Below are 22,732 nucleotides of genomic sequence, written 5' to 3'. Positions count from 1 at the left end.
ACTTTTAAAAGCATTTTTTCTTCGGCCGAAAAAATGCTTTTAAAAGTAAAACCAAAAGCTTCCGATGATCGCGCGGCTCAGCTGGGATCGTCAGAACCCTTTCAAAGCATTTTTTCTACAAGCTCTTCGGCTGAAGAGGTTGTAGAAAAAATGCTTTTAAAAGTTAAAAAAAAAAAAGGTGGCCACACCCACCCAGTCACATTACATCCCCCTACCAAGCCACGCCCACAGAACCAGTAGTAACAAATTTTACATTTCATTCCTGCTTAAAAGCATTTTGTTTGCATAGAAGAAGACTAAGATAGCAATTGGTTGGAGGTGTAATAAGGATAGTGCTTCTTTAAAACATGAGCTTTTAAAAGATAGTCATCCACTTACGATGGTTCATTTAGTGACCAAAGTTTCCCCGATTACAAGTAGTCCTCAATTTTCAACCATTTAGTGACTGCTCACTAAAGAGTGACTAAAAGCACTAAAAAATATATGATTTAGGAACATTTTTTGCACTTATGACTGTTGCAGCATCCCCGGGGGGTGGGGCTCACATGATTTACATTCTGATGCCTGACAACTGGTTCATATTTGTGACAGTCGCAGTGTTCCCTTTTGCGACCTTCTGGCAAGCAAAGCGAATGGGGGACACCAGATTCGCTTAACAACCCGCGTTACTAGCTTTAACAACTGCAGTGATTCGCTTAAGAGCTGTGGTAGGAAAAGTAAAATGGGACCAAACTCACTTAACAACTGTCTTGCTTAGCAACAGAAATGTTGGGCTCAATAGTGGTCCTAAGTTGAGGACAAACTGTACTTACTAACTTTGTAAGAAAGTAGCGCGCTATACGAATGGGACCGAGAGATACAATTTTCAGAAGGTGCCATTCTCTTGAATTATATACTTATACAGGTGCTCCTCGACTTATAGCAATTCATTTAGTGACTGTTCAAAGTTACAACAGCACTGAAAAAAGTGACTTAAGGCCATTTTTCACACTTAAGACCATTGCAGCATCCCCACTCAATCAAAATTCAGACGCTGGGCAACTGATTCGTATTTATGACTGCTGCTGTGTCCTGGGGTCATGTGATCACCTTCTGACAAGCAAAGTCGGGGGGAGGAACAAATTCACTTAACAACGGTGTTACTAACTTAACAACCGCAACGATTCATTTAAGAACTACAACAAGAAAGGTCGTAAAATAGGGCAAATCTCACTTAACAAATGTTCCACTTAGCAACATAGATTTGGGGCTCAATTATAGTCATAGGTCGAGGACTAGCTGTACCTGGGAAATAATCACTGAACAATATCAATGAATTCGCTGTGCTCTTACTCGCTATGGCTAAAAGACTGAATATCGTCACACTAGAAATATTAAATATAAGGCCCCTGTCACTCAATGCATTGAAGAAAGCCAGTTTGAGGTAGCGGAGAAGTGGAATGGAGAAACCAGGCGATGTTGAGTTCGAATCCTGCATTAAGTATGAAAGCTGACTTTATGACTTTGGGCCAATCTCTGGGAGATGGCGAGTTCTAACCCCACGTTCGGAATGAAAGCCGGCTCCTGATGATTGGCCAAGTCACTGATTGGAAAAGTCACCCAACTAGCTTTTGTGCCTAAGGCGGAATTAGAACTCACTGCCTTCTGGTGATTGGCCCAAAGTCACTCAGTTGACTTTCATGCCTAAAGTGGGATTAGAACTCATGGTCGCCTGGTGACTGGCCCAAAGTTACCCAGCTAACTTTTGTGCCTATGGCCAGGCTAAAATTTAGCATCTCCTTGTGTCTTATTTCAAATCAACCTAATCTTTATTACGGTCAAAGATCAGCCTAGGGAAAGTGGTGTGGTTAAAAATACAAAACTTAAATTAGATAAAAACCTAAAAAAATCTAAAACAAAGGAAGATGGATTGTAAACAAAAAATGGACATTAAAAAACACGGCAAACTAAATCTACCTAGTATAGTAACAGTAACACTAAGAGAGTTGGAAGGGTTCCTGTAGGTCTCTAGTTCAGGGGACCTCAACCATTTGGACCTCAGGGACCACCAAATCCATAATTTTAAATCCCGGGGACCACTAATACGAATCCAGAGTGCCGCTTGCTGAAGCGCCTGGACTCCCAGTGATGGGATGGGGTTCTTTAGGCACTGTCCCTCCTCTCTCTTTCTCCCACTCTTTCTCTCTCATTCTCATATTCTCTCTCCCCCCTCTCTCTTTCTCTCTCTCCCACTCATTTTCTCATCTCCCTTTCTCCCCTTTCTCTCTTTCTTTCTCTCTCTCTCCCCCCCTCTCTTTCTCTTTCTCTCTCCCTCCTCTCTTTCTCTTCCCTCCCACTCTTTCTCTCTTGTTCTCTCTTTCTCTCTCCCCTCTTTCTCTCATTCTCCCCTCTTCTCCCCCCTCTCTTCTTCTCTCCCCCCTTTCTTTCTCTCTCTCTCCCTCACTCTTTCTCATGAGCCAGCCAGTGTTTTGGGGCTGAGAGGAAGTCAAGCGTCTGCCCAAGAGACCGAGCTGCAGGAGCACCAACAAGGACTGGAAGAAACAGCCACGAGATCCAGCTCCTGCTCTGGAATAAGGAGCGAATCTCCATTCCCCCCACCTCCCCTTCCCTTGCCAGGCGAGGAGTGACTGGGAAATGAGGGCGAGGGGTGGGGACAGCCATTGGTGGATTCAGGTGACAGGAAGCTACAGCAGGGGGAAGAAACAGCCCAGGGTTACCGCCACCCATTGCTTTGGCCCGCCTGCCCTGCCATCCCCCCCCCCACTGCATCATTACCTCATTCCAGCCAGCGAGGGCTGTGCTGCAAATTTACAAATTGCCCAAACCTCCCTCAATAGTGGAGATTTACAGCTCTACCATGAGCTGCCTGGCCAGTCCCATCTTCCAGAGCTCTAGTCACAGGACTGGTCATTGCTTATCCCAGAGTAGTTCCTCCACCAGGGTGCGCTGTGGACCACCAACATTTTCTTGCACCAGTGGTCCGCGGACCACCAGTTGGTGATCGCTGATCTAGTCCAACCCTGTCCTCTCAGAGACCTAAGAGCCATGATGGCGCAGTGGTTAGAATGCAGTACTGCAGGCTATTTCTGCTGACTGCAGGCGACCGGTAATTCAGCAATTTGAATCTCACTAGGCTCAAGGTTGATTCAGCCTTCCATCCTTCCGAGGTGGGTAAAATGAGGAGCCAGATTGTTTGGGGAAATAGGCTGACTCTGTAAACCATTTAGGTAAAAGGTAAAGATAAAGGTTCCCCTCGCACGTACATGCTAGTCATTCCTGACTCTAGGGGGAGGTGCTCATCTCCGTTTCAAAGCCGAAGAGCCAGCACTGTCCGAAGACGTCTCCGTGGTCATGTGGCCGGCATGACTCAACGCCAAAGGCGCACGGAACGCTGTTACCTTCCCACCAAAAGTGGTCCCTATTTTTCTACTTGCATTTTTTTTACGTGCTTTCGAACTGCTAGGTTGGCAGAAGCTGGGGCAAGTAACGGGAGCTCACCCCGTTATGCAGCACTAGGGATTCGAACCGCTGAACTGCCGATCTTTCGATCAACAAGCTCGGCGTCTTACCCATTAAGCCACTGCTTAGAGAGGGCTGTAAAGCACTATAAAGCGGTATATAAGTCTGCGTGCTATTGCTATTTCTGATAGATGGCTGTCCGGTCTCTTCTTAAAAGCCTCCTGTGTGAATATGAGTCAGTTCTCAAGTGTCTGAATTTTGATCATGTGACCATAGTTTTAATGGCTGTAATTCTGAAAAATGGTCATAAACCTTTTTTTTTTCACTACCATTATAACTTCAAGCGATCACTAAACGAACTGTTGTAAATTGCGGACTACCTTGTAAAATAGAAATTTTTTAAAAATGGATTTGAGAGGGGAAAAGAGTTACAGCGGCAGTGAAAAAGATGCCTTTTGACCATTTTTCACACAACCGCACTTACAACGAACTGTTGTATGTCGAGGACTACCTGTAAAATAAAGTTTGTTTGTTTTTTTTAAAAAAAATAGATTTAAGAGGAAGGAAGGGGGAGAAGAGGAGAAAGAGGAAGAAAGGAAGAGAAACCAGTTTAGGAGAAAAATCAAAAACCTCTTGAGATGTGTCCGTGGAAGCAGCCATCTTTCCTTGAGATGGAAGAAGATTAGGCTGGCCTTGCGGTTTCTCCCTCGAAGTCATTCTGGTCTCCGAAGACAATTCTCCCGGAATCTGTATCACATCCAGAAGGTCGCAGAGTTCCTTCTCTCCTTCGGCCTGAGCATCCAACATGGTCCTGGTCTTGCCCTTCTCACCTGGCTTGTGACCATGCCTTCTGGATAGGCAGATTATTCGCTCACTGAGCTCATAGCTAAAAAAAACAAAAGCAAAAAACCACAACAAAGTTGGAAGGACCGGTGAAGAAAAAAATGATTAGCGCCTGGCCAGCCATGCGTCTCAAGAAAAGCCCCAAGGCTGTGAAGATTCAAGAAAAGTTTGCTGTAGATAAAGAAATGAATTTGAAACTACCGTGCGCTAATAATCAGAAAAGCACAACAGAGAATGTTCTTTCTGCACAGACTCAGGAAGCTCAAACTGCCCAAGGAGCTGCTGATCCAATTCTACAGAGGAATTATTGAGTCTGTCATTTGCACCTCTATAACTGTCTGGTTCGGTTCTGCAACCCAACAAGACAGACACAGACTTCAGAGGATAATTAGAACTGCAGAAAAAATAATGGCTACCAACCTGCCTTCCATTGAGGACCTGTATACTGCACGAATCAAGAAGAGGGCCGTGAAAATATTTACAGATCCCTCACATCCTGGACATAAACTGTTTCAACTCCTACCCTCAAAACGACGCTATAGAGCACTGCACACCAGAACAACTAGACACAAGAACAGTTTTTCCCCGAAGGCCATCACTCTGCTAAACAAATAATTCCCTTAACCCTGTCAAACTAAATCTGCATTACTATTACTATTAATCTTCTCATTGTTCCCATCACCCATCTCCTCCCACTTATGACTGTATGACTGTAACTTGTTGCTGTATCCTTAGACTGACTGCTTCCTAGTATGATTTGATTGCTTATTGTACCCTATGACTATCATTAAGTGTTGTACCTTATGATTCTTAACAAATGTATATTTTCTTTTACGTACACTGAGAGCTTAAGCACCAAAGACAAATTCCTTGTATGTGCAATCAAACTTGGCCAATAAAGAATTCTGTTCTGTTCTATTCTATTCTATTCTATTCTATTCTATTCTATTCTATTCTATTCTATTCTATTCTATTCTGTGACACACAACATCACTCAGAATAGATAAGTAAGTCAACTCAGTTCAATTCATTGCGGCCAAAGCCCGCGATACAGATAATAAACCAAGAAAATGTAAGACATAATTAAAATACATTTGTAAAATAACCTAACTAACATTTAACGTGTGAAATTCAGGATATAGACTATTGAATTATAATGTAAACAATAAATTATATTAAATATGACATCTAAAATTACAGTAAAGTATTTGTTAGGTATCCATCCTGGCTCAGGAGGTGAGGGAGTTGAAATCCCAAAGTTGTAAAGTTGCCATAGTTGCTGATGTACAGGTAGTTCTTACAACTGTTGGCTTAGTGACCGTTCAAAGTGATGACGATACTGAAAAAAGTGACCTATGGCCATTTTTCACACTTACAAGTGTTGCAGCATGCCCGCGTGACATTACCATGATACTTGGCAACTGGCATGTACTTATGACAGTTGCAGTGTCCAGGGGTCATGTGATCGCCTTTTGCGACTTGCTGACAAGCAAAGTTAATAGGCGAAGCCAGATTCACTTAAGAAATGTGTTACTTTTGAGCCATGGTGGCGCAGTGGTTAGAAGGCAGTACTGCAGGTTAACTCTGCCGACTACCAGCAGTTTGATCCTGACTGGGTCAAGGTTGACTTAGCCTTCCATCCTTCCAAGGTGGGTAAAATGAGGACCCAGATTGTTGGCGGCAAGAGGCTGACTCTGTAAACAGCTGTAGAGCGCTGTAAAGCGATATATAAGTCTAAGTGCTATTGCTACTTTTAACAATTGCAATGATTCACTTAACAGCTGTGAAAGGAAGAACAAAAAAAATGGGGCCAAACTCACTTAACAACTGTCTCACTTAGCAACAGAAATTTTGGGCTCAATTGTGTTCATAAGTTAACAAGTACCTACAAACGATTTGTTAATTGATGTCCCAACTGTTTTATTAAAGGAACTGTTTATCAGAAAGATGTAGTTGCCTAGATTCTGCCTGCTAAGAAGAAGTTCAATATGGAGAACCTCTTCTATAATATTTTGAAGTGAAGCAAACTTCACCTATAGCTTCTCTACATGTTTTTAAATATCAAGGTGAAAAAAAGAAAAACAAGGAACAAGGCTGCAATGCTAAAAAAGGCCTCAAGGGGGCAGTAAGGAGCTCAAGGAATCACCATCTGCGTCTGCGCAGAGAAAAATATCTTCTCTCCGCTCTTCCCGACGCTCTCACCATAAATAAACCAGAGCGTCCCATCTTCGGCGCTTCCCATTGGCTGCATTGAAGAGGGGCGGGGCAGGAGAAATAATCTACTGTATTTACCCTCGCGTTCTTCCGGGGAGGCACCCAGAATTCGGAGGGGAATGCGCATGCTCGGCCGAGGACTATAAAAACGAAGCGGCCTGAAGATGGACGCGCCATTCTGCGCTGCGCTCCGGCCGCGGCAACAGGGTGTGGGGAGGAGGGGCGAGCGAGGCTGCGTCAGAAAGGGACGGGGCTGTATCTATTTATGAAGCTATTCCGCCTTTTTACAAGCCTCCCCGGGTGTTGAAACTCGAAAGGGCTTTTCTTTCCATCTTTCATATTGTTCGTTTTTAAATTTGCAACAGCGAGGTCGCTTTAAAACGGGGGTCTCCAACCTTGGAACTTTTAAGCCTGGCGGACTAACTGTAGCCTCCGGGTGCACCTCAAGGGCAGCCCCATGTAGAGAGCATTGCAGAAATCCAACCTAGATGTAACCAGAGCGTGAGTGACCGTGCATAAGGCATTCCGGTCAAAGAAGGGACGCAACTGGCGGACCAAGCGAACTTGGTAAAAGGCCCTCCTGGAGACGGCCGCCAGATGTTCATCAAAGGACAACCGTCCATCCAGGAGGACGCCCAAGTTGCGGACCACCTCCTTTGGGGCCACTAACTCGCCCCCAACAGTCAGCCGCGGATGCAGCTGACTGTACCGGGGTGCCGGCATCCACAGCCACTCCGTCTTGGAGGGATTGAGCTTGAGTCTGTTTCTCCCCATCCAGACCCGTACAGCTTCCAGACACCAGGACAGCACTTCGACCGCTTCGTTTGGGTGGTCTGAGGTGGAAAGGTACAGCTGAGTATCATCAGCGTACAGATGATAACTCACCCCAAAACCACTGATGACCTCACACAGCGGCTTCATATAGATGTTGAACAGGGTAGGCGAGAGAATCGACCCCTGAGGCACCCCACAAGTGAGGCGCCTCGAGGACGACCTCTGCCCCCCTGTCAACACCGTCTGCGACCGGTCAGAGAGATAGGAGGAGAACCACCGATAAACGGTGCCCCCCACTCCCAATCCCTCCAACCGGCGCAGCAGGATACCATGGTCGATGGTATCAAAAGCCGCTGAGAGGTCTAATAGGACCAAGGCAGAGGAACAACCCCTGTCCCTGGCCCTCCAGAGGTCATCCACCAACGCGACCAAAGCCGTCTCCGTGCTATAACCGGGTCGGAAGCCGGACTGGAACGGGTCTAGATAGACAGTTTCCTCCAGGTGCTGGGGGAGCTGCCATGCAACCACACTCTCTACAACCTTCGCCACAAAGCGAAGGTTGGAGACTGGACGATAATTTCCCAAAATAGCTGGGTCCAGGGAAGGCTTCTTGAGGAGGGGCCTCACCACCGCCTCTTTCAAGGCGGCGGGGAAAACCCCTTCCACCAAAGAAGCATTTATAATCCCCTGGAGCCAGCCTTGTGTCACTTCCTGAGCAGCCAGCACTAACCAGGAAGGACACGGGTCCAGTAAACATGTAGTTGCATGTAACCTCCCCAGCAACCTGTCCACGTCCTCGAGAGCCACAGATTCAAACTCATCCCAAATAACATCAGCAAGACGTGCCTCTGTCATCTCAGTTGGATCGCCGCAGTCTTGGTCCAAACTATCCCGAAGCTGAACGATTTTATCATATAGATAACCGTTAAACTCCTCAGCTCGTCCCTGTAAGGGGTCATCCTGTCCCTCTTGATGAAGGAGGGAGCGGGTCACCCGAAACAAGGCGGCCGGGCGGTTATCTGCCGATGCAATGAGGGTGGAAATGTAAGAACGTTTCGCCTCCTTCATTGCCACTAGGTAGGTCTTAGTAAAAGACCTCACTAATGTCCGATCAGCCTCGGAACGGCTGGACCTCCAGGTGCTCTCTAGGCATCTTCTCCGGCGTTTCATCTCTCTCAGCTCCTCGGAGAACCAGGGAGCCAATTGAGATCTACGCCAGGTCAGAGGCCGCAAAGGCACGACACGGTCCAAAGCCCCAGCCACAGCCCGTTCCCAGGCCGCAACTAGTTCTTCAGTCGTGCCATGGGTAAGATCCTCAGGAAACAGCCCAAGCTCTGTCAGGAACCTCTCCGGGTCCATCAGGCACCTGGGACGGAACCAACGCATTGGTTCCGTCTCCCTGCGGTGGTGGGCGGCGGTCTGAAAGTCTAGGCGAAGAAGAAAATGATCTGACCATGACACCGGTTCCTTCACTATATCTTCTAAAACCAGATCATTAACCCACTGACCAGAGATAAAAATCAGGTCTAGCGCGCCTCCCTCGCTGTGTGTAGGGCCATCAGTTACTTGAATCAGGTCCAAGGCCGTCATGGAGGCCTGGAACTCCTGAACCACCGTTGATGACAAGCCAGCCGATGGCAAGTTGAAATCCCCCAAGACCATAAGTCTGGGAATCTCAACCGCCACGCCAGCAAGCACCTCTAGTAGCTCAGGTAGGGCCGTAGTCACGCAGCAAGGAGCCAGGTACGTGATCAACAGTCCCATCTGATTCCGATGGCCCCATTTCACAAGGAGGGATTCACAACCAGCTATCTGAGGAACAGTGGACTCCCTCGGCTCCAGACTTTCTTTAATCACAACCGCCACCCCCCCACCCCTACCTTGGGCCCTCGGCTGATGAAATGCCCGGAAACCCGGAGGGCACAGTTCAACCAGGGGTACACCCCCTTCCGTGCCCAACCAGGTCTCCGTAATGCCCATAAAGTCCGCGGACTCCCTCTGAATGAGATCACAAATCAGGGGAGCCTTATTAACCATGGACCGGGCATTGCAAAGCATCAGCCGAAGACCCAAACTCTGAGGGTCTTGACCATCCGGGGAACGAGTGAGGACTGGGGGGCCGGAGCATGTGATCACTTTTAAACATCGAACACGTGCTCCCAAAGAACGATACGGCCCCCTGCCTCCGCCATATCTGCCTCTCCCACTTACTGTACAGATGGAAAAACACTCTCTGCTCTGCACAATCCCCTCCCCCCCTGTCTTCGGACCAACTAAAATAATGTCGTGAGCGCGCGCTGGGACTGGACATACTCTCGCCGACGAAATAAAATATATTTGTAAAATAACCTAACTAACATCTAACGTGTGAAATTCAGGATATAGACTATTGAATTATAATGTAAACGAGAAATTATATTAAATATGACATCTAAAATTACAGTAAAGTATCTGTTAGGTATCCATCCTGGCTCAGGAGGTGTGGGAATTGAAATCCACAAGTTGTAAAGTTGCCATAGTTGCTGATGTACAGGTAGTTCTTACAACTGTTGGCTTAGTGACCGTTCGAAGTGACAACGGTACTGAAAAAAGTGACCTATGGCCATTTTTCACACTTACAAGTGTTGCAGCATGCCCGCGTGACATTTTATTTTATTTATTTTATTAATCACATTTATATACCGCCCTATCTCCCAAGGGACTCAGGGCGGTTCACAGGCAAGTAAAAAACACATATAAATACAGACTAAAATAACAATTAAAAAACTTATTCTAGAAGGCCGAATTATTAAAAAACAATATAAATAATAAAACCCATTTAAAACCAATACAAATTTAAAATCTAATCCAGTCCTGCGCAGATGAATAAATGTGTTTTAAGCTCGCGACGGAAGGTTCGGAGGTCCGGAAGTTGACGAAGTCCTGGGGGGAGTTCGTTCCAGAGGGTGGGAGCCCCCACAGAGAAGGCCCTTCCCCTGGGTGTCGCCAGACGACACTGCCTAGCTGACGGCACCCTGAGGAGTCCCTCTCTGTGAGAGCGCACGGGTCGGTGAGAGGTATTCGGTAGCAGTAGGCGGTCCCGTCTCACCATAACACTTGGTCCCGACATCACCATAACACTTGGCAACTGGCATGTACTTATGACAGTTGCAGTGTCCAGGGGTCATGTGATCACCTTTTGCGATCTGCTGACAAGCAAAGTCAATGGGCGAAGCCAGATTCACTTAAGAAATGTGTTACTTTTGAGCCATCCTTCCAAGGTGGGTAAAATGAGGACCCAGATTGTTGTGGGCAAGAGGCTGACTCTGTAAACAGCTGTAGAGGGCTGTAAAGAGATATATAAGTCTAAGTGCTATTGCTACTTTTAACAATTGCAATGATTCACTTAACAGCTGTGGCAAGACAGGCCATAAAGTGGGGCAAATCTCCTTTAACAACTGTCTCACTTAGCAACAGAAATTTTGGGCTCAATTGTGTTCATAAGTTAACAAGTACCTACAAACGATTTGTTAATTGATGTCCCAACTGTTTTATTAAAGGAACTGTTTATCAGAAAGATGTAGTTGCCTAGATTCTGCCTGCCAAGAAGAAGTTCAATAGGGAGAACCTCTTCTATAATATTTTGAAGTGAAGCAAACTTCACCTATAGCTTCTCTACATGTTTTTAAATATCAAGGTGAAAAAAAGAAAAACAAGGAACAAAGCTGCAATGCTAAAAAAAAGGCCTCAAGGGGGCAGTAAGGAGCTCAAGGAATCACCATCTGCGTCTGCGCAGAGAAAAATATCTTCTCTCCGCTCTTCCCGACGCTCTCACCATAAATAAACCAGAGCGTCCCATCTTCGGCGCTTCCCATTGGCTGCATTGAAGAGGGGCGGGGCAGGAGAAATAATCTACTGTATTTACCCTCGCGTTCTTCCGGGGAGGCACCCAGAATTCGGAGGGGAATGCGCATGCTCGGCCGAGGACTATAAAAACGAAGCGGCCTGAAGATGGACGCGCCATTCTGCGCTGCGCTCCGGCCGCGGCAACAGGGTGTGGGGAGGAGGGGCGAGCGAGGCTGCGTCAGAAAGGGACGGGGCTGTATCTATTTATGAAGCTATTCCGCCTTTTTACAAGCCTCCCCGGGTGTTGAAACTCGAAAGGGCTTTTCTTTCCATCTTTCATATTGTTCGTTTTTAAATTTGCAACAGCGAGGTCGCTTTAAAACGGGGGTCTCCAACCTTGGAACTTTTAAGCCTGGCGGACTTCAACTCCCAGAATTCCCCAGCCAGCAAAGCTGGCTGGGGAATTCTGGGAGTTGAAGTCCACCAGGCTTAAAAGTTGCCAAGATTGGAGACCCCTGACTTCTTTCTCTCCCTTTGCTTGCAGAAGCCAAAAAACCCCAGAAAAAACCCATGCATTTGCACCGTGGACTCCAGACAAAAGCCCCCCCCAGCCCTTAAAACCATGAAAGGCCATTTGTAAACTACCATTCATAAACTTGGACAGGCAAATTTGGACTCTGGGGTTGTCTTTTCTCACTCAGAAGATGGTGGCTTTATCCCCACAACAACCTTGTGAGGTAGACTAGGCAGAAGCAGAGGTCTTAAACTCCCCTGAGAGCCTCTGCTGCTGAGGGTATCTTGAATCCAGATTGTCCCCCTTAATCTGCTCTCTCGAGGGTGCCCCATTGCTGGAGGTTTTCAGGGAAAGGATAAGAGAAGGGTTTGTTTGGAATAATGTGGGAATCCCCTACACCAGGGGTCCCCAACCTTTTGGACCCCAGGGACCACCAGGTCCATAATTTTGAATCCCGGGGACCACTAAGACAAATCCAGCGCGCCGCATGCTGAAGCGCCTGGACTCCCAATGACGGGATGGGGTCCTTCAGACACCGTCCCTCCTCTCTCTTTCTCCCACTCTTTCTCATTCTCACATTCTCTCTCCCCCCTCTCTCTTTCTCTCTCTCCCACTCATTTTCTCATCTCCCTTTCTCCCCACACTTTCTCTCTTTCTCTCTCCCCCCCTCTCTTTCTCTCTCTCTTTCTCTCCCCTCTCTCTCCCACTCATTCTCTCATTCTGTCTCCCCTCTCTCTCTCCACTCATTCTGTCATCTTTTCTCTCCCCTTTCTTTCATTCTCTCCTTCTCTCCCCCTTCTCTTTCTCTCTCTCTCTCTCTCCCCTTTCTCTCTCTCCCCTTTCTCTCTCTCCTCCTCTATCCCCTCTTTTCTCTCTCTCTCCCCTTTCTCTCGCTCTCTCTCTCTCCTCTCTCCCCTCTCTTCCTCTCTCCTCCCTCTATCCCCTCTTTTCTCTCTCTCCCCTTTCTCTCGCTCTCTCTCGCTCTCTCTCTCTCTCTCTCCCTCTTTCTCTCTCTCATCTCTCCCCCCCTTTCTTTCTCTCTCTCTCCCACTCTTTCTCATGGGCCAGTGTCTTGGGGCTGAGAGGAAATCAAGCGTTCCCCCCGCCCCCCAGATTGAGGTGCAGGAGCACCAACAAGGGATGGAAGAAACTTGCAGCTTTGGAGCACAGCCCTCGCCGGAATGGGAGCGAAGCTTTGTCTCTTGCTGGCTATGGCTTATCCCAAAGCAGCTCCTCCACCCAGGTGCGCCGTGGACCACCAACAGTTTCTCACGGACCACGAGTGGTACGCGGACCACCGATTGGTGACCGCTGGACTAGAAGGCCTCTTGGATCCAGTACTATGATTCTATGATCTACTTGCAGGACTTATACTGGTGTTTCTCAACCTCAGAAAATTTATCAATCATTTTGGCTGGGGAATTCTGGGACCTGAAGTCCATGCTAACTAATTTTAAACTTATAGAAGTTGGGAAAGAACATTCACATTAAGGATCAGGCTACAGATCTGAGTTCTGAGTGTGTACATAAAACCATCTGCCCGTAATCCAAAAGAATGAAGTAGTTCAGAGCAATCAGTATTTGAAAAATATACCATTGGCGCTGTGTTTTATCCCACTTCCCATTCATTTACTATAATTTAAAGCATCTTTTAATTTGGCAATCACAAATTTTAAGCTTTAGGAATGCCATTTAATGTTATTAACCTTGTGGAAAGGGTTTTATAGCATATCTTGGGACATTTTATTAAAAGGCAGAAGGTTCTGGAAATAAGCTTCTAGCTTTTCAGTAGCTGCAAAAAAGGGTTTTAATACATGCCTGAATACAAATAGTCCTCGACTTATAACAGCTCATTTAGTGACCATTCAAAGTTACAACAGCACTGAAAAAAGTGACTTAATGGCTGTTTTTTTACACTTATTGGCTGTGACAGCATCCCCTTGGTCACGTGATTTACATTCAGATGCTTGTCAACTAATTCATAATTATGACGGTTGCAGTGACCCTCGAGTCATGTGATTCAGTTTTGAGACTTGACAAGCAAAATCAATGGGGAAGCCAGATTCACTTAGCAACAGTGTGACTACTTTAACTGCAGTGATTCACTTAACAGCTGTGACAAGCGAGGTTGTAAAAATGGGGCAAAACTCACTCAACAAATACTTAGCTACATAAATTTTGGGCTCAATTGTGGTCGTAAGTTAAGGACTTACTACTAAGGACTTACTATCTATGCCTGCCCTTGGGTGAACTGTCTGGATATACAGTAGGAAGATATTTTTTATAGCTGACAAAGAGGAAATGGATCATTTCTGGATCACCTAGTTTGGATTAATTTTCTCTATCCTAGACAGTCCTATCCCCTATCTGGGAATAACTGCAACCAGAGACCTTTTGAAGTTTGAAAGCTGTATTCCTTTGGCATTTTAGGAGAGGAAGTTTATCTCTTAATCATTTGGCATTTTGAGAGAAATAAATTTGGCCTGTAATTTATAGTTAATTCATAGCAACCTAGATTGGAAGGGACCTTCAGGGGTCATTTAGTCCAACCCTTGCCCAGTGCATGCAATACCTTATATCAGCCTGTAAAAATGGCCGTCCAATCTTTTTCCTGAAAACCTCCAGTTTCATGGCCTGGATCTTTTTCAGGGCTCAAGAAAACCGTTTTATCATAAAGCGGTGACAGAGATTGGTAAATTATGAGTTTTGACACTATAATACAGGTAGTTCTCCAGTTATGACCGTTCGTAAAGCAACTATTCTAAGTTACAATGGACCCAAAAAACATACTGATTCGAAGTTCCGATGGCCAGCTCCACTCCCCCCCGAGTCACATGATCACATTTTAAAAACACAACATCTGGTTTGCCTTTACAGCTGTTTGTGGCATCCCAGTCGCATCACATGACAGCGGTTCATGACCATTTTTTGCCAAAAACTGGCCTTTTTGCCAAAAACTGGTCCTCGATTTACTACTGTTTGTTTAATGACCATTCCAAGTTACAAGGGCACTGAAAAAATGAAGTTATGACCATTTTTTACACTTAACAACCATTGTAGCATTTCCATGGTCACGTAAGCAAAATTCAGACGTTTGGCACGTACTGATGACGGTTACAGTGTGCCGAGGTCACATGATTTTTTTTTATTTATTTATTGTTTGAATTTATATACCGCCCTATCTCCCAAAGGACTCAGGGCGGTTCACAGGCATATAAAAACATGATCCCCTTTTGTGACCTTCTGACAAGCCTGATTCACTTAACAACCATGTTACTAACTTAACCACGGCAGTGCTTCACTTAACAACTGTGAAAGGAAGAACAAAAAAAAAATGGGGCCAAACTCACTTAACAACCATCTCACTTAGCAAAAAATAAGTTTTGGGTTTAATTGTGGTTGCAAATTGAGGACTACCTATACTTCCAGTTTCCAGCAAAAAAACAGCCATTGCAGACAGTGGATTCGCTTTATGACAGCAGTGTTTGCTTAATGACCACTGTGCGCACTGTATGACTTCCCGTATGCAACAACCAGTTAATGACTGTTAAGATTTAGGATCAAATTCTGAAACATATATATATACCTGGGAGTGCCTTTTTTAGTTTTTTCAGCTGCTGTCTGCCCTCGAGTAGCTTCTCCAGAGAGGAAATTCTTAGGTGGAAAACTCTCCGTACTTCTTGTGTGACAGGCTTTGTTTTCCAGAAACGAGGAATTTCCCAAGCAGGTTTGGTTACTCTGAAGCTCCAGAAAATAATTTGCCATGATTTCCAGAATGGTTTTTAAAGGAGCCTCTTTGGCCTGCGGTAGAAAAAGTAAGATAAATGGGCCATTAGAATTAGGCTGACTCAATTTTACTGTTTGCAAAAGACAAAGGAGTTGATTTCTAGCCTATTTATTCTAGGTTCAAGTCTCCTGCTTTGCGATATTTTAAACAATATTATGTACTATTAAATAAGAGCAGTGCATTTATTAGCAAACCTAGTGACTATTGACTGGATTATTTGTAAAATATGTTTCTCTTCTCTACTTTTCTCTCCTTTCTTTTCCTTTCTCTTTTCTTTCTTTCTCTCTCTCTGTCTTTATTCCTTCTTTCTTTTTCTTCTTTTTTCTTTCCCTCTTTCTCTCTTCCTTCTCTACTTCCTTCCTTCCTTTCTTTCTTTTTGGTGGTGTACAGGTAGTCCTTGACTTACAACCACAACGGAACCCAACATTTCTGTTGCTAAGCGAGACGCTTATTAATTGAATTTTGCCCCATCTTACGACCTTTCTTGTCACAGTTGTTAAGTGAATCACCGCAGTTGACAAATTGGTAACATGGCTGTTAAGTTGAAATCTGGCTTCCCCATTGACTTTGCTTATGAGAAGGTCACAAAAGGGGATCACATGACCACGGGACACTGCAACCGTCAAAAGTACGAGTCAGGTGCCAAGCATCTGAATTTTGATCCACACGTTCATGGGGATGTTGCAAAGGTTGTAACTATGAAAAACGGCCTTACGTTATTTTTTTTCAGTGCCATCGTAACTTTGAATGGACGCTAAGTGAACTTTTGTAAGTTGAGGACTATCTGTACTGAATAACAAAGTCGGATCTTGGAGATCTTCCAGTCAAGACCCCACCTCAAGCAGGAGAGCTTATAGCAGTGACGCCTAATCTTTTTTACGTGTGCTGAAAGTGCACATGCGTGCCGGCACCCATAATGCAATGCGCGCCCCGTGCATGCGCACAGGACTCTGCCCCCCACATATGTGCACGTGACCCCCCTCACGTGACTCCTCCATTCCCGCACATGCGCATGTGTCACCCCGCGCTCCCCCATCCCCCGCGCATGCGCACAAATCTTCCACATGTGCCCCTCCCCCTCCCCCACACATCTCAAAAATCAGCTGGCCGGCGGGAGGCGCACACGCATGAACGGTGGAGCTGAGCTGGACGATAGCTCGCGTGCCCACAGAAAGAGCCATGCGTGCGAGCTGTGGCACACGTGCCATAGGTTCGCCCTCACGGCCTTATACCATTTCAGACAGTCTTTTCTTAAGAACTTCCAGTGATGGAACAGCTACAACTTTTAAAGCAGCCACTTATTAATTGTCCTCACTGTGAGGAAATTCCTCCTCAGTCCCTGAGATCATTTAAAATGCTCGTTTTTGGTATTGCTAAGGAAAAAATTGAAAACCGCTAATTATGGGTGGTGTAAGTAGTTGCTTGTGCGCCTTGCAGGGGATTAGAATAGATGATCTTTGTGGCCCCTTCCAATTGCATAATTCTATGGCTCTCCCTCAAACAGGTTGTCCCATCCAGAGTCTTGCTTATAAATTCTAAACCTTGTGCAAAAAGGCTCTCCTCTTTTACCTTGTTTTGTTTGTACAAAGACTGGAGGTGCAAAACATTTCGGAGCTCGTTCCTGTTGTTGATGCTGAGGGCGGTGCGGGGAAATTCTTCGTCCATCATGGTGCTTGTCTTCTTTAAGCCCTGGGCAGGAAAGAGAGAATACTGTAAGTCAGGGTAGAAAAATAACCTCAGTCTTCATGCCGCTGATTAACATAGAAGTCAGTGTAATAATATTCAGAGAAGCTGTTCGCACAGGGTTTTTCAAGCCCCGTAACTCTTAAAGAGGTTTAAGATGTGTGGATTTGAACTCCCAGAATCCTCTAACCTGCACGTTTTAAGATGTGTGGGTTTGACCTCCCAGAATTCCCCAGCCTGCATGTTTTAAGATGTGTGGAATTCAAGCCCCAGAATTCCCCAGTCCGCATGCTTGAAAATGATCAGTCCAACTCCCAGAATTCTCTTGCAGGGTCATTACTGAGAATTCTGGGAATTGGAGTCCCTCTTCAGGTCCCGGTTGCTGATACTGAGAAATGCTGGTTATTATTGCATTCGGTCGCCACGATGTAAAAAAGACGTTGAGGCTCCAGAAAAAGTTCAGAGAAGAGCAACAAAGATGATTAGGGGACTGGAGGCTAAAACATATGAAGAACGGTTGGTTGCAGGAACTCGGTATGTCTAGTTTTATTTATTTATTTAATTTATTTATTTTATTTTTATACCGCCCTTCTCCCGAAGGACTCAGGGCGGTGTACAGGCAAGATAAAACATACAATGTACAAGTTAAAATGCAATTTAAAAAACTTATTTTAAAATTGGCCTGAAAAAAATTAAAATATACCATGAACTAAAAACCCCATTTAAAATTAATCAAAATTTACAAAATTTAAAATTAAAATTCAATTCAAGCCAGCCCCGCGCAAATAAAAAGGTGTGTCTTCAGTTCGCGACGAAATGTCCGAAGGTCAGGTATTTGGCGTAAGCTCGGGGGAAGTTCGTTCCAGAGTGTGGGAGCCCCCACAGAGAAGGCCCTTCCCCTGGGGGCCGCCAGCCGACATTGTTTGGTGGACAGCACCCTGTGAAGTCCCTCTCTGTGAGCGCACGGGACGGTGGGAGGCATGTGGTAACAGCAGGCGGTCCCGTAAGTACCCAGGCCCTAAGCCATGGGCGCTTTAAAGGTCGTAACCAACACCTTAAAGTGCACTCGAAGGCCACAGGTAGCCAGTGCAGTCTGCGCAGGAGCGGTGTTACATGGGAGTCACGCGGAGCTCCTCCTATCACCCGCGCAGCTGCATTCTGGACAAACTGAAGCCCCCGAGTGCACTTCAAGGGGAGCCCCATGTAGAGAGCATTACAATAATCCAAGCGAGAGGTAACGAGCGCGTGAGTGACTGTGCACAAGGCATCCCGATCAAGGAAGGGGCACAACTGCCGAACCAGGCGAACCTGGTTGAAGGCCCTCCTGGAGACGGCCGTCAAATGATCTTCAAGCGACAGCCGATCATCCAGGAGGACACCTAAGTTGCGCACCCTATCCTTTGGGGCCAGTAACTCGCCTCCAACAGTCAGCCGCGGCTGCAGCTGGCTGAATCGGGATGCCGGCATCCACAGCCACTCCGTCTTGGAGGGATTAAGCTTGAGCCTGTTTCTCCCCATCCAGACCCGTACGGCTTCCAAACACCGGGACAGCACTTCAACAACTTCATTGGGGTGGCCCGGGGTGGAAAAGTACAGCTGGGTGTCATCAGCGTACTGCTGGTATCTCACCCCGAAGCCACTGATGATCTCACCCAACGGCTTCATATAGATGTTGAACAGGAGGGGTGAGAGAATCGACCACTGCGGCACCCCACAAGTGAGGTGTCTCGCGGTCGACCTCTGCCCCCCTGTCAACACCGTCTGCGGCCGGTCGGAGAGATAGGAGGAGAACCACCGATACACGGTGCCTCCCACTCCCAATCCCTCCAACCGGCGCAGCAAGATACCATGGTCGATGGTATCAAAAGCCGCTGAGAGGTCTAATAGGACCAGGGCAGAGGAATAACCCCTATCCCTGGCCCTCCAGAGATCATCCACCAATGCGACCAAAGCTGTCTCCGTGCTGTATCCAGGTCGGAAGCCGGACTGGAATGGGTCTAGATAGACGGTTTCATCCAGGTATTGGGGTAGCTGTCGCGCCACAGCACTCTCTACAACCTTCGCGACAAAGCGAAGGTTGGAGACTGGACGATAATTTCCCAAAATAGCTGGGTCCAGGGAGGGCTTCTTAAGGAGGGGCCTCACCACCGCCTCTTTCAAGTTTAATAAATAGTTTAATAAAAAGAAGGACTAGGGGAGACATGATAGCTGTGTTCCAATATCTCAGGGGTTGCCACAAAGAAGAGGGAGTCAAGCTATTCTCCAAAGCACCTGAGGGTAGAACAAGAAGCAATGGGTGGAAACTGATCAAGGAAAGAAGCAACTTAGAACTAAGGAGAAATTTCCTGACAGTGAGAACAATTAATCAGTGCTCCAACACTGGAGGTTTTTAAGAAAATGTTGGATAGTCATTTGTCTGAAATGGTGTAGAGTTTCCTGCCTGGGCGGGGGTTGGACTAGAAGACCTCCAAGGTCCCTTCCAACTCTGATATAATTATTATTATTATTTCCTCCCCTCCCTCTTTCCTTCTTTCTTTCTCTCTCTCTTTTTCCTTCCTTCCTTCCTTCCTGTCTCTACTTGTCCCTTTTCTTTTCCTTCTTTCAGCTTTCTTTTTTCTTGAAACGTGGGAAAAAAAACTTTCTGTCCTAAAGACTTCATGGCAAAGCCAAAGGGCGCCTCCTCCCCTCCCCCGAAAGGCATGGTGGGAAATGGAGTCTCCGGGGGAACCCGCCAGAGGGAGGGGCGCCCCCCTCCTTTCCCTCCCCCGCCCCCCCCCCGCTCACCTTTCTGCTCAGGAACTCTCGCACTAAAGACGCCGCCACCTCTTCCACCCAAGGCGCTTCCATGGAGGACTTCGCAGCACGCAACCAGCTCTCAGGAGCAAAGAAAACACAATGCAAAGACTATGGATTATTATTATTATGATTATGATTATTTTGGGGGGCGTGGTCTCTGCTGCCCTCCAACCCTTCGCGGGGCTTTGCTCCAATTGCAACTGGCGGGCGAGGCAGTTGCCTTACAGTTGGCAGGTTGTCATGGCGATGACGTCACGCCCCGAGCACTCTTTCCCCGCCCCCTGGGGGGCCAGAGGAGGAGGAGGAGACAAAACTTCTCATCCGGGTTCTAGAACGGGGCGGGCCGGGGAATTCTGGGAGTTGAAGTCCGCGCTCCTTAAAAGTGGTGGAAGTTGAGAAGGCTCTGGGCTTAGATTGAGAAGGTCGATTATTAAAGTTTTTGAGAAAGGAGGGAGGGGTGGAGGAAGGAAAGGAGGGAGGAAGGAAGGAGGCAAAGGAAGAATAGAGGGAGAGGAGGAAGGAAGGAAGATGAGAGAAAGGAAGAATAGTGGAGGAAGAGAAGAGGAAGGAAGATGAAAGGAAGAATAGAGGGAGGAGAGGAGCAAGGAAGGAAGATGAGAGAAAGAAGGAATAAAGGGGGAGGGGCGAGGAAGAAAAGGAAGGAAGGAGACAAAGTGGGAGAATAGAGGGAGAGGGAAGAGGAAGAAGGAAAAAATAGGAAAATAGAAAGGAAGAATAGTGGGGAGAAGAAGAGGAAGGGAGGGAGGAAGGAAGGAAGGAGGCAAAGGAAGAATAGAGGGAGAGGAGGAAGGAAGGAAGATGAGAGAAAGGAAGAATAGTGGGGGAGGAGAAGAGGAAAGAAGATGAAAGGAAGAATAGAGGGAGGAGAGGAGCAAGGAAGGAAGATGAGAGAAAGAAGGAATAAAGGGGGAGGGGCGAGGAAGAAAAGGAAGGAAGGAGACAAAGTGGGAGAATAGAGGGAGAGGGAAGAGGAAGAAGGAAAAAATAGGAAAATAGAAAGGAAGAATAGTGGGGAGAAGAAGAGGAAGAGAGGAAGGTGAAAGGAAGAATAGAGAGGGTAGAGGAGGAAGGAAGGAAGATAAGAGAAAGAAGGAATAGAGGGGGAGGGTTGAGGGAGAAAAGGAAGGAGACAAAGGACGAATAGAGGGAAGAGGAAAAGGAAGGAATAGGACAGAAAGAGGAAGAATAGTGGGGAGGGGAAGAGGAAGGAAAGAAGGAAGGAAGATGAAAGAGGAAGAATAGAAGGAGAGGAGGAAGAAAATGAGAGAAAGAAGAATAGTGGAGGAGGAGGAGAGGAAGCGAGGAAAGAAGGAAGGAAGATGAAAGGAAGAATAGAGGGAGGAGAGGAGGAAGATGAGAGAAAGGAGGAATAGAGGGGGAGGGGCGAGGAAGAAAAGGAAGGAAAGAGACAAAGGGAGAGGGAAGAGGAGGAAGGAAGGAAGATGAGAGAAGGAAGAATAGAGGGGAGGGGAGTGTAAGGTCCTGCAATACGCTTAAGAAGCCCAAAGTGAGCCAAAAAGAAGGACTTAAACGGAGGCTTGAATAAGAATCAGCATTTAATTTTTGATCAAAAGCAAAATGCTGGGTACAACCATTCCAAACACAGACCAAGAAACTTCTGTATGGAAGGGCCACCTCTTCAGAGAAGATGCAACACCCTTTTTATTCTTTTAAGACACCACTTAAAAAACCCCAATCCTGGCCTCCTAATTTAGGTTTGTGTCATTGCCCTGCAAGGGAATAGAAGCCTCCCAATTTGTCTTATCTCTTCCTTGAGCATTCCTTTGCTCTCCCAATTGCTCATTTGGCCCCCCCTGGTTCTGCAAAGGAGGAGCTTACACAGATCAAAGGTGTAAGTCAGGGCTGAAGTCTAAATTATCTCCTGAGTGATGTCTGCAATTTCAACTGAGATACCTATCATGCTCTGGGATGGCAGAAGACAAACAGGAAGAAGATTGATATGGGTTCAGATCAAATGGCAGGGACCTACGTTTGACAAATACCAGATACTTTACAGAGGCTTAATAACAGGATATGTTTGTTAAAGGAGATACAAATGTAAAGGCACAATCTAAAGCAGGGATCTCCAATCTTGGCAACTTTAAAACTTGGGGACTTCAACTCCCAGAATTCCTCAGCCAGCAAAGCTGAAGTTGAAGTCCACAAGTCTTAAAGTTGCCGAGGTTGGAGATCCCTGGTCTAAAGGCATAATATAAAGGCATAACGTATGTGATACAAATACAAAGGCATAATCTATCATTGAGGACCTGTATACTGCAAGAATCAAGAAGAGGGCTGTGAAAATATTTACAGATCCCTCACATCCAGGACAGAAACTGTTTCAACTCCTACCCTCAAAATGACGCTATAGAGCGCTGCACACCAGAACAACTAGACACAAGAACAGTTTTTTCCCAAAGGCCATCACTCTGCTAAACAAATAATTCCCTCAACACTGTCAAATTATTGACTAAATCTGCACTACTATTAATCTTCTCATGGTTCCCATCACCAATCTCTTTCCATTTATGACTGTATGACTGTAGCTTTGTTGCTGGCAATCCTTATGATTTATATTGATATATTGACAATCATTTGTGTTGTAAATGTTGTACCTTGATGAACTTATCTTTTCTTTTATGTACACTGAGAGCGTATGCACCAAGACAAATTCCTTGTGTGTCCAATCACACTTGGCCAATAAAATTCTATTCTATTCTATTCTATCATATGTGTGTTACAGGAACCTAATGTTACAGAATAACGAGTTTCTACTAAATCTAGTATACCACTATATTATATTCTATTATTATTTA

General features: G+C 46.1%; 1 protein-coding gene across 5 annotated transcripts in view; it reads right to left on the bottom strand.

Moving 5' to 3' along the window:
* MINDY4 (MINDY lysine 48 deubiquitinase 4) overlaps positions 1 to 20,040 on the bottom strand; it is a 169,753-nt gene extending 149,713 nt beyond the window's left edge. For 4 of the 5 annotated variants that reach the window (XM_058180226.1, XM_058180225.1, XM_058180222.1 and 1 more), the window contains exons 1-4: positions 19,884 to 20,040; positions 16,986 to 17,105; positions 15,216 to 15,430; positions 4,090 to 4,345 (exon numbers count right to left, since the gene is read on the bottom strand). In XM_058180226.1, coding sequence (XP_058036209.1) covers positions 4,090 to 4,345; positions 15,216 to 15,430; positions 16,986 to 17,105; positions 19,884 to 19,946 — 654 coding nt within the window. In that variant the 5' untranslated portion in view covers positions 19,947 to 20,040. The remainder of the gene's footprint in view (positions 1 to 4,089; positions 4,346 to 15,215; positions 15,431 to 16,985; positions 17,106 to 19,883) is intronic. The other variant, XM_058180227.1, reaches the window with a different exon arrangement.
* Positions 20,041 to 22,732: the final 2,692 nt, after the last annotated feature.

The sequence above is a fragment of the Ahaetulla prasina genome, chromosome 4 (genome assembly GCF_028640845.1).
Source record: "Ahaetulla prasina isolate Xishuangbanna chromosome 4, ASM2864084v1, whole genome shotgun sequence".
Lineage (NCBI taxonomy): Eukaryota > Metazoa > Chordata > Lepidosauria > Squamata > Colubridae > Ahaetulla > Ahaetulla prasina.
The sequence above is the reverse complement of the archived record's forward strand: the minus strand, read 5'-3'. Positions and strand labels throughout refer to the sequence as shown.